Source organism: Catharus ustulatus, chromosome 11, assembly GCF_009819885.2.
Source record: "Catharus ustulatus isolate bCatUst1 chromosome 11, bCatUst1.pri.v2, whole genome shotgun sequence".
NCBI lineage: Eukaryota > Metazoa > Chordata > Aves > Passeriformes > Turdidae > Catharus > Catharus ustulatus.
The window spans coordinates 14,204,339-14,221,656 of NC_046231.1; the positions used below are offsets into that span (position 1 = coordinate 14,204,339).

The 17,318-nt window shown below is 44.7% G+C and overlaps 1 protein-coding gene across 5 annotated transcripts; it reads right to left on the reverse strand.

The window, feature by feature from the left end:
• Window positions 1–8,961: 8,961 nt before the first annotated feature.
• Window positions 8,962–15,534, reverse strand: CMTR2 (cap methyltransferase 2). Of its 5 annotated transcripts, XR_004419027.2 has the most exons (3): window positions 15,013–15,273; window positions 10,127–12,518; window positions 8,962–9,611 (listed from the first exon to the last, which is right to left on the reverse strand). XR_004419027.2 is itself a non-coding variant. In XM_033069613.2 (2 exons), the coding sequence occupies exon 2, from the start codon at window positions 12,497–12,499 to the stop codon at window positions 10,205–10,207; it is 2,295 nt and encodes a 764-aa protein (XP_032925504.1). In that variant the 5' UTR covers window positions 12,500–12,518; window positions 15,313–15,534; the 3' UTR covers window positions 8,962–10,204. The 5 variants fall into 5 exon arrangements, 4 of the variants coding, with proteins under 4 accessions (XP_032925504.1, XP_032925501.1, XP_032925502.1 ...); XM_033069613.2 differs by lacking the exon at window positions 15,013–15,273 and adding an exon at window positions 15,313–15,534 and having other exon boundaries at window positions 8,962–12,518; XM_033069610.2 differs by having other exon boundaries at window positions 8,962–12,518.
• Window positions 15,535–17,318: the final 1,784 nt, after the last annotated feature.

Consider the following 17,318-nt stretch of genomic DNA (forward strand, 5'->3'; position numbering starts at 1 on the left):
TGAAAGCACCTTCAGCAAGATCAGACAGACCAAAAAAATCTTCCTTCCTTACTAGTTCAAGTCCTGCTGTCTCTGACCAGCTTGATTCCCACAACAGCCTCTTGGCCTGTGGCAGCTGAACAGCCACAGAGCCTGAGCAGTGGATGAGGCAAAGCCTGGGGAGGGAAAGCTGGTGTGAAAGAGACTGACAAAGTGAGGAGCACTGGGATCTGAATGTCACACCTTCCCTTCAGAAATGTCCCCTTCTGGCTCCAGAACTATAGAGGCTGGTGCTCCAAGAAAGAGTCACCTGGTGTTTTCTCTGGCCTTGCTTGGCACGTCAATATTTAACCAATAAATGCCTTTACATCACCTCCAGGATAACCTTTGAAGGGGAAGGAGGAGGAGAGAAAGAGTTGGGGGGCAATATACCTTCCAAGGAAGATGCAAAGAGTAAAGGCTTCACAAAACCAATTCAGGTCCCAGACATTTTTGTATCTTTACAGATGTTACTATACAAGGAAGAGCATAACATTAAAATCCATGTCACAGGGAGAAAAGCTTTGGGGAAGAGCACAAAGGACAGTGCTGCAAAGTCTTTCAAAGCCAGTGGAGCACACCTCCTCCTGGGGGTGGCCAGCTCTAATTGCCACATTGCTACCCAGTAATGATAGGAGGATGGGAGTTAGGACAGCTGCAGAAAGTAAATGAGACTTCTCAAAGGAGAAAAAAGGAAAGAGAAAATAACTAAGATCTTTTTACCATGCTATTTGTGACAAGAGCCATCAAAGCATGAGAGTCAGTGATGGACAGCTGGGGAAAACAGTGAGGATTCAACAAAACTGTTCAGACAGGATAAAATCAGAGTGAAAATTAACATTCATCAAAAGAAGTAGCTTTTTGCTTTGCCCTAGAGATACCTCTGTGTCACAAGGTAAATATCCCATTCTGCTGCCCAGATGCAAACCACGACCACTCTTTTCCTGAGGGTCACTCCCTTGGCTCTGTAGGAGGGTAAGGACTGGACACCATCTCTTCTCTAGCTGGGAAAGAGAAGCTCCCTCCTGATCTGACAGGTTCACTTTGACAGACATCAGAGTGGGCTGTCCTGCTCACAATCACTCATGGTAGGATGGGCAATTGTTCATAGGCTTGTCAGAGCTACAGAGGAAGCTAAATCCAAAGATCAGTCACCCTAACTTTCCTTTCTGCTCTAGTTTCATAAAGGTAAGGTTTTGAAAATATCTCCTTTGACTTACCTTTTGTGCCACTGATCCCACCTTCATCAGGGTTGGCTCTTTGTTCTTAAATAAAAAGGAAAGGGCAGAGGAAGCCTGACTGAGCAAGTTGCTTCCTTTCTGTGAGGGCCATTTCTCAGCCTTCCACCACCGGGAGGCAAATTATCTTCTGGTGCAAGGGCAGAGTTCAGCACAGCTCGGGTAGCAAAGAGCTTGGCCCTTGTTAATTCCTGCTTTTTAACAAGCATTCCATTTTTAAGTCAGGATTTTAAAAAAGGGAGCATCCACACAGCTGAAGAGACACAGGATTCCACTCCCTCCTCCTGCCTTCCACAGCAGACCTAAGAAGACTTGGGAGTCATCAGATGTAACATCTCATTATTATTAGCTGCCCCTGTTCTTTCCCCCATATCATTATGGGAAAAATATATGGCAATTACAGTCCCCCCTGCTGGTACATTCTCCACCAGCTTTTGAAGTGCAGCTCTGAAACACAGCTCCATCTAAACAGAGCCAGCTTTGACATCTGCATCCCAAAGCTCAGTGGGAAATGGGCAGCTCAAATCCTTAACAAAACATTGAGCAAGCCACCCAGGACATGGTGCCCTGTGCTGATTCCCCTCACCACATCAAAGGTGACAGTGTCATTTGACAAATCATTCCTTCTTGCTTTACAGCCTTGTGTCACAGCACTGCCTCCAAAGTTTCCCATTTCCCCTACAGAGCAAGGTTACCCCAGCATTTAAACATCAGACAACAGGTTTACATGACACTGAAGGGTCAGCTAAGGCACAGCTCAGGCCCTGCACAATTTATAGTGCTCCTGGAAGCTGGTGGCTACAGCTCAGGTATCCACATATTTAGAAAAATCACTTCTCTAGGCACAGCCTTGTCTCACCTGCTAGAGCCCCCACACAGTCCACTGCATCTGAAGGCAAATTTTTCATTGCCCTTCAAGTCCCAGAAGGCCAGGACTTGAAAGGGACACCCTAAGGACACAGTCAGAGCAACCCTGGCTGTAGTGAGAGAATAAAATAAGTCAGATAGAACATAACACCTCTTCTAGTAAAGCTTCCAGAAATCCTCAAACAACAGAGAATTATTCCACACAATAACTTCTGCAGCTTGAGGAGATAGAGCCCTGCATTTGAATACACACACAACCAGGGTGTACAGGCTTGTACCTGTACAAAGTGCTCTGCATTCTTCTCTCTTCATTTGACTCCTCAACCCTAAATTCTAATAATTACCCAGTCAAACTACAGTTTCAGGCTTCCCATTACCTGAGGGGGATATGATCCTGGAAGTGTGACTGACCACAATTCAATCTTTCCCATAAGAAACAAAGGACAGAGGAATGTGTGCAGGCATTCCAGAAATGCACACACCCTAAGCCCACAGGGACAGCAGACATGGCATGGAAGATGGATAGACAAGAAAGATCACTGGGGTTGTCAGCTGCCAATTCAACACCTGGTAATGACAAAAGTACTAAAGGAGATTCTGCTTTTAAAGTACCAATAACTTATTGGTCTGAAGTTGAGTGGAAAATCCCTTTATAGTGCAAAATTAAACTTCATTATGTGCTGGTGACCCTGTCTGACCCATCTTCAAACACATCATCCTTCTGAAAGATCTCAGCTGCTTCACCTGCGAGACTGAACACCACACAAATCTCTCACAGCCAGTGGTCCTGCTGCCTCTTCCAATCCATTACATTTTCATCACCACCTCCCCGATGCCTGCTGCTCACCGAGGACAATTAAGGATGAAGGATGAAGGATAGCAGGACAATGACAGCAGTAACCAGAGTAGGGTATTAAATAGCTGACAGCAGAGCTCTGAAGGGACAGACAGTGAGGTGTTACTGTACACAAGCTTCCACAATGCAAATGCAGTATAGACAGGGCTATAAATCTGCTCCCAGGCCTGGAAAACCCAATCCCCTCAGCAGCAGCACTACTTACACACCTACACCTGCAACTTTCTTATCTAAATCTTAAGGACAGAGGAGCTCCACTCTGATCCAGATCCAGCTCAGCTCTGAGCTGTGTTGCCATTTTGAGGTGTTCACTCAAAAAATGTGGTGTGGGGCATTCTCAGTTTCAAGGCACAAAAGCCTAAACCAGGACATGTACTCACAAGGTTGGGTGCAAGCATCCTGATGTCCTATTCCAAAAGACTTCCTTGCTCTACAACTTACTGTCTTATCCTTAGAGAGCTTGCAGTAAGTATTAACAATATGTGCACTACCACTTAAACTACTTCGAGGAATCCTTCCCACCCCCACTGTCTGGTTCAACAAGCACAAAATACCTGCTCTGGATCAACCCTTACTGTCTTCCTTCTCCCACACTGCCAGTTCCAGGTTGGACATCAGCACTCACCAGTCATGACTTGCTTTAAAAGTGTGCTTGTTCTGCATGTTACATTCTATGTTTACTATGGTACTTTGAGCTTTCAGGGTTGTGTTTTCAAATCCTTCTTAGCAGTTACAGGCACTAACAAAAAAAAAAAGCACAAAAGAGAACAAAAAGTTCTCCTAATTCTAACACAAATAGCATAGCCTGGCATTCCACAAAAGGTTCAACACTAAAAGGAAGCGACGAAGATTTAAAAGAGTGCTCTGCAGTTAAGAGGGAACAAAAATAACACAGCAGAACTGTGGAGAATCCCACCAAAACCTGCAAAGCCCTAATTCATGCCTTACTTTTGTTTCAATCCTCAGCTTCACAGGAGGCTCAGAGTCCCTCCCCACATCTGTCACACCTCCCCAGCAGCAGCTTTCAGATATATGGACCTCTTACACTTGGTTTGCCAGTCAGGCCCTATTTCAGCAGCATCACTGCACCTCGCTCTGCTCTAGTGTCAAACTTTAGCATTTCCATTTGTCCGTGCTCGTAAGACTGGACTGCACTGCAGAGGGCTGGGAAGGCTTCTTGGTACAGAGAGAGCTCCTCTGGAATTAATGCACCTTGCATCAACAAAGTCTTAATATTTCAGCAGGAACCAAGACTTCATGTGTTGGCCCTATTCCAAAAACTCAGGCTGCTTACATCACATGCACTAGATTCAAATAAAGCAGCGTTATGATTTAGTTAATTTTTTCTGCTCCATATATCTCCACAGGCATAAGAAACAGGCTTCTGAATTTGAAATGGAGCCTGAAGTTTCTGCAGAGCTTCACTTCCCAAAAAGCAAATATTTACATCCACTAGCACCAGCTGCTTCTTTTCTTTTTTCCTCCGTTTCATTTCCAGATGCATTGTTGGTACATCTGCTCTATTAATTAAAACTGATTTACACAAGACAAAATAGAATCATTATTACAAGCCTTCAGTGCAAACGAGTGATGTCTAAAATTGCACTGACATATTCCAAAATTCCCATGTCCCATTTTTGCACCTTCACTGCTGGAAAAGTGTTTTGCTCTGTTCAAGTCCATTGGGCATTCCTATAGCTGAAAACCAAAAGATATTTCAACCTAACCTGACTCTCCTGACTTGCTCTGAGCTCCTGCCATGAATTATTAACACAGTTGGGAATGAGGGGAAGGCTGGTGGTGTTTGGCTGTATATTTTCATGATCTAACCATTTTTCAGGCTCATCTTTAGGACAGCAAGGAGGGGTGATGAAGTTCAGCTTCTGGCCTTAGCTGACCTTCCAGTGCGTAGCAAGGCAGAAGCCAGCACATCCCTGCTAAAGCAACACAGGGCAACAGCTCTGAGGAGCAAAGAGCCACAGGTGTCCTCCTTCCTCAGAGAGGGTTACTGACCTCTCTTGGGTTTGCCTGTTGTCAGCAGCCAAATGGTAACTTCAGGTCAGGAGGGCTCCTTAGCAATCCTCACCTTTCATGATCACACTCTCTGAAAGTGGCATCTTCCAGACACTGCTCAGAATGGCTTGAGGTGGGAAGGGGAAGAGAAGAGCACAGAGACAGCACAATTTCAATTTATGTCCTCCCCTCTGCCAGCTACAAAGAAGGTTCATTCCATGTTTGTCCAGCACTTTCCTGACACCCTGCTGGCTATTCCAACAGAACCCTTCCCTCACGGTCTCCGTAGAACACATCAGCCACAAGAGTCACCTCATTCCCCATATCTTGATCCCAGCTTCTATTTAATTTCTGCTGTGAAAAGCCACAGAAGTGGAGTCCTTAAAACTCACTTACCTTCAAGGGAAAAAGTAAATATACAAGTTGGCTCCAAGAGCAGATGGTGTCTAAAGGAAATTATGATAATTAATCTTCCGAGTTGTAGATTTCCAAGGGACTATTCCACTCCAGCACTAGACCTCTAGGCCAGTGCAGTAGTTAAAAGTTTCACCACACTTTATTAATTGCTAATTACTGCTTCATTACTTCCACTCACGCTCCTGAGACTGCTGCTGTCACTGTTTCCTTCGGGGTCACTTCAAAACTGCAAAGAGGGATGTGATGAGTAAGGTCACTTACTGGAACATAAATAGGTCTGTCTTCTCAGCTGCTGCATGTGCTCAGCCCCAAACCAGCTCTGAGGCCTGTTACACTCACCAAGCACAGTTTGTCATCAGGATCATACAAGAGGACTCTGAATTTGTCTTATTTACAATCACACATTTGTAAATTTATACAGTGTACATTCGTAACTTCTGTTCTGGCTCCTTTTTGGTAAACCCCACTGTCCCAGCATCCAGCCTAAGGAGCAGTGGCTGTCCTGCCTGTCCCCTTTGTAATCCAGGGAGGAACTAGTCAGAGTGAATTTACATCTCAGTTTAATCCATTTCCTACTCAAACTCTTCCCTCCAAAAAGTCTGAGCAAATCCAGTCAAAGTCTGGTTGTGAGTTTCTGCACACAGAGCAGTGATACTGCTGGGAATTGAAAGTTGGACAATATCCAGAGCTTTGAACAGGTTTCCAAGTCTGAAAACAGTTTTTAAGCACAGAACTTTCACAAAGCTAGTCATGTAATTAAGAGCCAAACTTCTTATATGAATATAAATTTATGGGCTAATACTACCCTGTTTCATAATGGAAACAAAGTTAATTTGGGTTTTATTCAGTGCCAGTGCTATTAACTGTGCATCTTAGGCATAACTGAACTTCTCCATAAATCTAAATTTCGTTAACACCCTGAAATCAATTACTTTGTGATTTATAGTTAAGACCATAGTGCTGACAATTATTAAACACCAGCCTCCTCCGGTGCTTCCACAAAAAGTGCAAGCTCACCCTAGGTGTGGACCAGCACCTCCAGTGTTCCCAAAGAGCAAAAGTAAGTTTTTGAAGTAGGTTTCCTTTAATTCCCAATACATTAGCTGGATCCAGGTCCCTTCCAGTTTGTGCTAATACTCAATGCCAGTTCAAAGAGCTGCCATGTGGTTTTCAGGTGTGACAACGCTTCTGCTGCCAAATATCACCATTCCCACCAGCCCTAGTTCACCAATCCCAAACACACCCTGTGCTACTGATGTACTCCATGCAGGGCTCTGGCTTGCTCCAGCTGCATGGCTGGGTACCAGCAGCATCACTGGGAGCTGCTCAGAGGGCTCACACAATTCTGACAGCCCCACACTCCTCTGCTGAACACTCATCTGTCAGAGCACATCATTATTTGTGGGGACATGCAGCTATTCAGCAGCCACCTTGGAATTAGGTTTAATTGTGACCCCAAGACAGATTTCATTACATTTCAACTCAATGGTGTTGAGTTGTGCTCTGTCATCAACCTGGGGCAGTCAACTGATTATAAAGCAAGTATTTAATCACCTTAACCCTCTGGAGACTTAAATTGAGGTACTTCACCACAGTCCCTTTATTCTTTAGTCTTAATTGAAGTTTCATTACCCACTGGCTACAGGGTCATTGTTTTGAGGCACAGGTACCTGACAGCTCAGGACCTAGGGCTACCTCTGCATGAGTTTTCATTTATATGAGGCAGCATTTCCTCATTCATCTCTTTGATACCCAGATAATGATCTCTGGCTTCAGCAACAAATAAGTTTTGAATATTGATTCACTTTCACCCTGCTATCCCCCAATCTAAACAAATCAATTCACCAGCAGTGACAGGCACTTCTCCCTGCTATCCCCCAATTTAGATAAATCAATTCTTTAACAAGCGAGTCATCCCCATTTAGTAAAGCACTATGAAGATGCACTTCAGTAAATCTCTTCAAATTTCCTAGAGGAAAAATATTGTTTCAATATACAACTTCATATTATTGTTTTAATAAAAGGAGCCATTAACTGTGGTGCTCTAGTGCAAGCACAGATAAAATTTCATCTCCCCAGTCTCAATGGGGGACACAGAGGATCTGACACAAGACAGAAAAAGGACATTTGTTAAAGAGCTGTTCAGCCACAAAGAAAGCTAATTTGCTTTGGGATCAGTGCTTTGTCTTTGGTTTCTACACCAACTATTTAAACTCAAAAACTGCCAGGCATGCTACCATATTAAGATCTATCAAAATTCAAATAAGATGCATAATCTAAATAATGTAGTGTATAAATTGACTTTAAGGACTGCAGAAGTTGCATATGCATCTTTTAAGGTCTCCAGCAGCAAAATTAAGACATCTGTATTTTCCCTTTACTTTCCAATCTGCCATTTCATGTCTTTAGGCACCATTTTTATACTGTTATATTGTAAATGCAAATATTTCATAAAACTGTTTATAAGCTTGAATACAATTCTAAGCATTTACATTTCCCTGTAATTCAGTAAAACCATAAACCCATTTAAACAGTATTTCTACCAAAATCAACCTGACAATCCCCATAACAAGCACATCCAACCCAGTCTTCTGTTTCAAGGATGCTTCCAAAGTCCTCACGTCCCCTGAAGAACATTTTGACATTAACAGCCAAAGTCTTAAGCTTTTCTAAAACCAAGAGAGGCAAGGCTGTCATGCAGTTTAGCTTCCATTCAACTCCACTTCTTGCATAAAAATTTCCCCAAAAAACACCAACTAGCTGTACAGAAGTGAAGGTACCAGAACAGGATTCATCTCCTGTGTCATCTCACATCTCCAGGACACAAAATGATCTTCCCCAGCTCTCTAATTTGTTGCTTACCTCCAGAGAGAAAGGCAATGGGAAAAACATATTAGCATTAATAATTGCAATCAAAATTAGTTAGCAAGCAGTCACCAGACAAATTGGACAGCCAACCCAAAGACAATCACCTGGAGCCCCTGGCAGTGCAGCAGGGCCAGCCCTGAGGAATAAGGCACACAACTTTTTCTAAATCACACCACTCAGTGAAGGCAAGCAATTAGAATGAGAACATTTGGATAAGAATAAATAACACTTTGGACACAAAAGTACAGCATGTAACAACCTTGTCCTACCACAGCAGTTGCTGTAGCCAAAGAAACTGAAGGTCCTTAAGACAAAATCCTTGCTGCAACCACAGAGAGGACAGGGACTGTAAGGCTCAGTGAAAGGCCAAGGGAATTGTGTGCAGGCTGCCTCCAATGCTTTGACCACATCTGCAAGAAGAGTCTCTATAAACTGGTAAACTCCAAAGTTAAAGTTAGAGAGAAATGAAGACTGTACCCTTCACTCATGAAGGATGGATCTAAATGGCAAGATGAGGAAAGCCTGGCTAATAAAAATAATAATTAAAAAAATTTAACATTTCCCAGGCTCCCCTACTGCATTTCATTGATTTCTTCCATGTTTGGTAAAGAAACATGTGAACAGCAACACTGAGAACCTAAAATAAAAGGCTTTATTTTCTTCAAACAACATTTGTTTTCCTTTCTTTTTTCCAAAAAAAGGTCTTTTAACTCTTCCAACATTTCTTGATAAAATGAAAATATACAACAGCCATATAAATAAACATCTTTTCTTCTACTTCAAAAAATATAGGCATCCTTCACAACAAAAGTCACATTAATTACTTACAACACAAAAGCTTCATGGTTGTACAACCCTGAGGGTTCCCACACAAACATCAACACACTTGTGTGCACAAGAAAGGCAGCACACAACTGGTGAACTGTTTGTTCAGATGGTAACATCTCAAAGCTGCTGTTTTAAGGATTTTTAGCATGGAAAGGCTGGCTAATCCCAGCAACTGCATGTTATATGAGCCTCTCGTGGCTGGTGGAAGTTTCCTGCATTAAAACTTCTCCTGAATGTTCTGTGTGTTACAAGCCTAAGGGTCCACAGCCACTGGCTAATTCTTTTAGCAAATTTCATTCTTGAGAATTGAGCTCAGCTTTGGACCCATAAGAAGTCACAAGAGAGGGCTTGATGGCAATCCAAATTATTGCCTGAAGAGTAAGCAATGAACAGCCAGAGGCTGAGCACTTCTCTGGCATAAACAGCTCCATTTGATCCTTCTGTCAAGTGACTGAAGTGCACAAAGAACTGGAACTCAGGATATCAGCATGGCATTCACAAGACAGCTGCAAGAATGAGATGGAGAAACCATTATCAGGCTTTGGCAAGGAAATTTTCATCTCAGTCCTCACTGACTGAAGTGCTAAAGAAGAGGCTGATATTCAAAGGCTACGAGGTGAAACTTCAGAGGCTCTTGCTTAAGAATGGTAAATGGGGATGTGCACCCATAAACCATCACCATTTCATACCATCCAAAATAGTAGGTCAAGTTACACAGGATTTCCCCCACGTCACCATTAGGAATTAAGCCAACTGTAAATTAAAGGGATGCCAAAAGACAGTTTTTAAGGATGGTAGTAGGAGGCTTATGCTCACTCCACTTCCGTGGAGCCCTTGCTTCCACAGAATCAAGGATTCTATCTTAATCTGCATCCTAAAACACCCAGCTCAGTGGCCAGAAATCAAGGTCTGCTTTTCTCTTCTCCTATTTCATAATAGAAAATATGGTGCAAGCAGGATTGATGGTTAAAAACATCCTCCCAACACTCTCAATGTCACACCAGTTTTGCATTAATGTTACTTTCAATGTTTCTAACACCTTCTGCCTGCCTGTGAAACAAGGTCTAGCAGCAACAACTCACACAGTTCTAGAATTATTTTAAAGTGGAATGTCAGTAGTCATTTGCTGCTGCTGAGCTTGCACAATCAGGTGGAGCTGTCTCTTTGCAATGGCTGTGTTTAAATCCCACAGAAACTCCAACAGCTTGCTCTGAAGGAGAATCTCCATGGGCACGAACTGCAGGACCTGCTGGGGAGATTCAGTGTCCAGCAAAGAGTTCATGACTGCATTCAGGTGCTGCAGATACTCCAGCACAGGTGCAGGGACCCCTCGGTATCCAACGCACAGCAAAGCAGCGCCGGCGCTCAGGGGCTCCCGCGAGGTCGGACACGCGAACGTGATGCTCCTGAAGCAGCAGTGCAGGATGAACACCAGGCCAGCTGTGAAGCGGGTCAGGCAGGAGAGAACAGGTAAAACCAATGCATCTCCTGCTGCCAGCTGGGCCAATGAATGCAGAACACACTCCAAAAGCTGCTGCTGGTACTTTGGTTCTCCATCATACAGCAAAGAGAAGCTGAAACTCAGCAGCATGGCTGAGTCCATGGGCTTTATTTCCATACTGGGCTGGCTTTGTGTATCACAGAGGGAGGGAAAGCCCACCACAAGGCACTTGAATTGGTCACTACAACTTTCATTTAGGACTTCCTGATGGCACTTGGAGAGATCAGACACTTTTGCCAGTATGAGCTCCCCAGGAAGAACTTCACAAGAGTGGCAGGGCTGCAGCACCAATCTGCTTTTCAGCATCCCACCACCCAACTCCTTCATAGCTTCATTAAGATTGTCTAAGACCTGAACATCACAAAACGGAGAACACTTTACCCTTGGCAATCTTTTTCCTTCCAAAATGTACCAAAGGCTACATTCAAGGTTAGAAAATGATCCTTCCAGGATGCACATGTTCCCAGCATTATTTAAACTATGCTCTTCAGCCCAGTGATTAAAATAGCCCTTTGACACTTTATCATTCCATGTCAGGGTTTCCATCATCTTCCTTTCGTTATATGTACCAAAATATTTGTTTCTTTGCCCAAACCATTTTGCATTCATGCTGCAACCAGCCTGGGATTTCTTGACAAGCCAGTTATTTCTGCCTATGGGTTTCATGCAGAACTTCTGCATGAAGAACTCTACTGCACAGTCTCTTAAATTGTTCAGTTTCATCTGCTCCGCTTCTTCCATGCGCTCAAAAAGACGGATGTTCTCAGAGATAGTCTCTACCTGGCACTTGTGGAAAAATATGCAACACTCTTCATGTGTTTTAAGGAATGATTCTGGTAGTGCCTGCTGGGAGAAAAGGGCTTTGTTGACCATTTCTGTTCCAAAATTCTGCATCATTTTTGGAAGAAGTGGATGAAGGCTTTCTCTGCCCATATAGCGAAGACAAACCACATAGACCTCTGAGTTTCCAGCTTTGCTGGTGGCTGGTTTAAAGACATGGACCTCCTCAAAAGAGCAGTTTAACAGAAAGAGCAGGTTGATAGAACAGTGTTCAAACAGAGTGAACATCTTCAAAACAAAGGATCCCCCAGTGCCTAGGATCATTAAAGCAGTGACTGTTTCACAGTAATGAAGGGGTGAGACCAGAGCTTCCTGCTCACCTGGATTTCCCTGGCAATCAAAGCTGCCATCAGCAGTTACCAAGTGGATTGTGGTCATATTGCTCACAAAGCTCTGAAGCCCTGTTAGATGTCTTAATGTCATCACATCCCCAGTGTTATCTGGGCCAAAGTACCACCAAGGTAACGTGTTTGCTATCAGACGGTCATCCATGATCATCAGAAGGGTGTCATTGGATTCATGATAAGGGTTTAGGGTATTAGCTACCCAATTCCAGTGGCAAGGGACATGGTGGGACTTCAAGAAGTGGTTAAGGCTGGCTATAAAAGCTCCAGGTGCTTCACAGAGGTGGACAGAATTCAGCTCCCCATCTAGAAGAGCTTCTTCTGGGAGAAGAGAAAAACTGCACAGGACCTCATGAAACTTGCACCACGCCTGGGTACAGAGCTCAGCATTCACAGATTTCTTCACATGAGATATTATTTTCCCTGCTTTATTGGTAAATGAGGTGTGCCGATGCCAATCCTGAAGGTTCTTATCATTCAGTTGGTTCTTTACTTCATTCATTGAGTCCTTCAGAGCCAGGAGGGAGTGAAATTCCACATGATCACATGAAAAAGCATTGCTGGGATCTGGCAGCCTCCATTCATCATTCACTGGTTTAGTGTAAGTAAATTTCTTCGCAAAGAGCTTCTCAATTTCAGAAAGAATTTCAGGACTGAACTTTTCAAGGTTGGTCTTCTGGTTTATACAAGGCTGCTTACATTTATCCATTCTTGGTTGGATTCACAACCTGGACAACAGCAGGGGAGAAGAAACCATGTCATTCCAATCATACCAGTACAGAAACAGGAAAAGCTTGTTATAAAAAATAACAGTGTGTCCTGCTTAACAGCTGTATTCTGGAACAGAGGTAAATGCTTCATGGACTCATGCACCAATGAGGAAAGTAAATGAGTGCTATCCTAAAAAAAGCCATTTGGAAATCAGGAGGTTCACCAGTTCAATTGCCCTTCTTGCTATTTACATGGTAAGTGAAGAGTCAGCTGTCCCTTCACTAGCTCAGAGTATTCTGCTCACTGTATGGGTCTAAACACTTAAATACAAATATCTCTCTGTCACAAAAAGAGAACACACCACAAGCTCTCCAAATTCAGCAAGTGGCCCAGAAATTTTATCATCTGATTATGGCAGTGTTTATCCGAGAGCTCAAAGTACGGAGGGTGGGGAGCCACAAGCAAAGGCAACTTTGAGAGGAGGCACAGCTGCTGCTCCTCCAATTTCCCAAGTGGGAACAGCCCTCCCACCAGACCCAGCACAATGCTGGGGGAGCCCCTCATTGGCACCCTCAAGAACTGCCCCTCAGCTGAAGGGCCCTGGAGGGATGCTGAACACCAGCCAGAGAGCAAAACCCCTTTTCTCCGCTCAGCATTACCACTCTGCCAGATGACTGCAAACCCTTATGCCTTCTTTTAATGATTGAGAAAACAGTGATAAACCTGAAGCGAGAGGACTCTGTTGCAGCTGTGGTCAATGGGAATATGTGCTTGATTTTAAAGAAGAAAGTAGTGCTAAGTGTTGTGCTGTGAGTGCGTAAAGGCCAACAAACATGAGCACACTCCACACAAAGCTGACGAGGCTGCTGCAATCTGCTCCACCACTCAGCACAAAGCATACACCACACAAGTGACAGGCACTAACCAGAAATCAGCCAGCCAGCAATTTATTCCAAACGAAAATGTTCATTTAAGCAAAATAATTTAATCAAAATTACCACCCGAAATAGGAAATCTCTCAGCCTATCACATTAACCATCCCTCAAGCCCCCCCATTCCCTTAAAAGCAAAATACAGTGACCTTAAGTGTTACATAACAATTGAGTTTGAGAAAATACTGGATTAAAACTGAAAGAGCTGAGAAACTTTGGAGACAATGGCCACCCTCAGCACTTGACCCTTCTCCTCGAACCCACAGAGCATCTCAGGCTGCAGCCCACATCTGTCTCCATCACCACCAGCCCTCTGAGGAGAAGAGAGGCACATGGTCACATACAGCTGAGGTTTCATCTTGCCTTTCCCCTGTTTAAGGGCTTTCAATGGGCAGATTTAATTTCACTGTCCTCTATGCAGATGTGCTCTGGCTTTAATCTTATAATTTTTGTACGATGTTTTGGATAAAGAGGAAAGCTGGGAAAAACACAGACCGCTCTGCCCTGGACTAGTTTATTTCATTTTAAACACTATGAGTATGGGCTTTTAATTACAGCTCACCCCAGTTACTCACAAAAAAGGCTTGGGTTGGAAGAGACCTTGAAGACCATCTCGTTCCAATCCCCTGCCATGGGTAGGGACACTTTCCACTAGACCAGCTTGCTCAGAGCTCCATCCAACCTGGCCTTGGACACTTCCAGGGACAGGGAAGCCACAGCTTCTCTATGCAACCTATGCCAGGGCCTTACCACCCTCACAAGGAAAAATTTCTTCATAACATCCAATCTAAATCTCTCCTCTTTTAGTTTAAAACCGTTCCCCCTTGCCCCACCACTATGTGCCTGTGTAAAAAGTTACTCTCTCTCTTTCGTATAAGCCTCTTTTAAGTACTGGAAGGGGCTCTAAGGTTTCCCCGGAGCGTCCTCCAAGGCTGAACAACCCCAGCCCTCTCAGCCTATCCCAGAGGTTCTCCAACCACAATACTAACAAGCTCAACCCTAAACCCCAGCTCGCTCAGCGAATAGCAAGAACAGGGAAACGCCTGCTTTTTCATCAACATTTCCAGTCCCCTTCCGGCTGGGACCGGGCTGGCCCCACCGCGCACCTCCTCACCCATCCCCGCGCTCCGCTCCCCGCCTCAGCGCGGCCCTGCCGCCTCCCTCCGCCCCGGCCGCTCGTAGCGCCGCGCCCGCCCGAGGCGCCTCCCCGCGCCGCCCGCTCCCTACGCGAGGCCGCGGCTGCAGCGCGGCCCGGCCCCGCTCCCGCTCTTACCCGCCGGGAGCGCCCAGCCCGGCCCCTCGCCCGCCGCCCGGCCCGCCCTCTCCTCGGGGGGCACCGCCCTGGCCCGGCCGCGGGGGTTCGCGCTGCTGCGGCTTTGCCGTCAGCGCCGGGGAAGGCTCGGAGCTGGAGCTGCTGTGTCCCGCTCAGGCCGGGCAGGCGGCAGCGCGGATAATCGGCTCCATTTCCGCAACAGGAGCTTAAGAGCAGCTGTTTCTCACGAGGAGAAGGGAGCAGAGGGGCCGCCACCGAGCAGCGGGGCAGGACAGCATTGCTGGAAGTTACCCACGCAGCACTTACCACGCGCTAACGCTGACAGGTTGCTCAGGAAGAAAAGAGGAGAAAAGCTTTGTTGGGATGTGTGGCCACCCTCTGGAGAGGCAGGGCTGGGGCTCAGCGCCCTGAGTGCTTTTTCCCGACGCCCTGGGCCGCCTGCCCTGGCAGCCTGAGCCCAGCGCCATCGCCTCGCAGCCCTGCCGAGGCCGCGGCTCAGCACACGCTGGGTCTCCGCAGTCAGCAGTGATGCTCCTCCAGAGCTTGCTTTGCCCTCTGTAACCCATAAGGCAGGTACTTAAGAAGACTCTTCACATAATAACCCACCTTGCTGCCCTTTCCAAACCCCAGGAGACTTGTTACAGCCAGCTTGGGTTAACAGGAGGCAAGAGCCTTGAAATATTAGCAGAGTCATAATGAGCATCACCGAGCATCCATTGCAGCGTCCCTGGGAACACACAGACACTTTAGACAGCAAAACAGCATCTAATTTGCACACAGAAGCAGAACGGTCAGAGCATATTCTTTATTACAGTAGACAGCAGGTGCAAGTTGCTTTCGAGACATTAAATGTTGTGGGGATTTTCCTATATGCCGGTTCAGGAATGTGGCACTCCCCAGCCCTTCTGGGAACAAATAGCCAACAATGGAGCATGAGTAAGCAGAAATCCTTGTGCTTTAATATCAGGCTTCCTGCTATTGATTTTTGCACTATCACATATTCTTCATGAAGCTCAATCCAGTCCTAAGCCAGAAGTAGTTTTGTTACAGAAATTCAGTGTTATCAGTACTAGGCACTCCAGAACTGATAACTTGGGGAAATTTTGCTTGAAGCCCAGTAAGTGACAAAAAACCAAACCCTTTACATGTCCATCTTAAGGATATAATAATGTATACATAAGGGATCTTTTCTCTTGCTCTAGGTACATGAGAGAATTTGTATGTTAAAGTCATAACTGAGTGCAGGGATCTATAACCAGGTAACTTTCTTCCCCTCTTTTTAACTACTTGCTTGCTTTAGCCCAGTGCTACCATAAACAGGAGTACAGGACTAAAACTCTTTCCCTTTGAGGGGAAAAAAAAGAGATAATGTATTTTTTCAAGTCAAGACTGTCGTATTGACCCCTTATAGTGGTGTGACAAAATGGTACTTACTGGCTGTCTCATCAGAAAGAAGTTTATCCTAATGAGAAAGAGCTGAGGTGCAGATGGAAGATTTCTCTCAGTGTCTCAGTGCCTCTTCACCCTTTACTCAACCAACATCTTTGGCTATGCAGAAGTAGAGGGAGAGCTGGGGCAAATGAATGAAAGCAGATGGGCAGCTGGTGAGATGTGGAGCTGAGGGTGTGCTGGGTTCTCCAGTGCCTGGTCTCATCTCTCTTGATTGTACAGGGCACACAGCAATGACATTGCTATAATCTTATCTTTAGCTCATAAGAATTTAAAGTTATTGGTAAGGTCAAAGTTATGTTACAGTCTGAAATGCTTGTGTTTGTAATAAAAGCCTGAACAGAGCTTTCCTTTAGTTTTGGCTTTCTGATATCTCCAGTGGTGCTGTGATGTTTTGGTTGCTTTCCTTTTGTTGTTTCTGTGTACTAGCACACCAGCCACAAGGTTTACACTGCCTGACTTCTGTGGGTCATAGGTAATTAAAGCATTGAGTTTAAGGCTTAATCATTTTTAATTTCTTCTTAGACATGTCACTTTTCACATGTTCTTGAGTTCTTGAGTGCTTGGATAACACTACCAAGAGAGCAGCTACAGTTCAGCTCGTAGGGGAAAGTGGTGTGTAAGCAAGGCTTGACCTTTGCATTTCTACCCTGCCAAGCTTTTAGTGTAGCTTGCAGCTTCTCAGTGTCACACTCTCCTGAACTCCTGGAGATAAGGCTCTTCCAAATCACAGGAGAAAACAATTCATCACTCAGCACATGACAGCACAAGAGTCCTAGCTAAAATAAATGTGATTGAATAGCGTGCTTAAGAAAAATGTGATGCTTTTTCTGAAATTAAACTTTCAACTCAACTCGTAAGTTTCAGGATCCTCCTATGTTTTCTGAATTCTCTTCAAGTTGATGCAGAAATTTGATTAGACGCTTCTATCTTATGCAAAATAATATATCTTTTTTTGTTTGTTTATTTGTTTGTTGGTTGGTTTGGGGTTTTTAGTAAGATACTTAAAACAAGGACATAGCACTTTCCTCCTGCATTAGCCCTGCTTCTATGGAGCTACATTTTTATCAGCTGATCTACAGCTGGTATTTTCCCAATCAGACCATAACCTGTGTGCACAGCTGTGGCACCAACAGATGGAAGCATCTGTGTTTAAGGGAATA

Coding starts and splice junctions, on each gene's coding strand:
- CMTR2 (XM_033069613.2), bottom strand. CDS start 12,499: ATGGATAAATGTAAGCAGCCTTGTATAAACCAGAAGACCAACCTTGAA.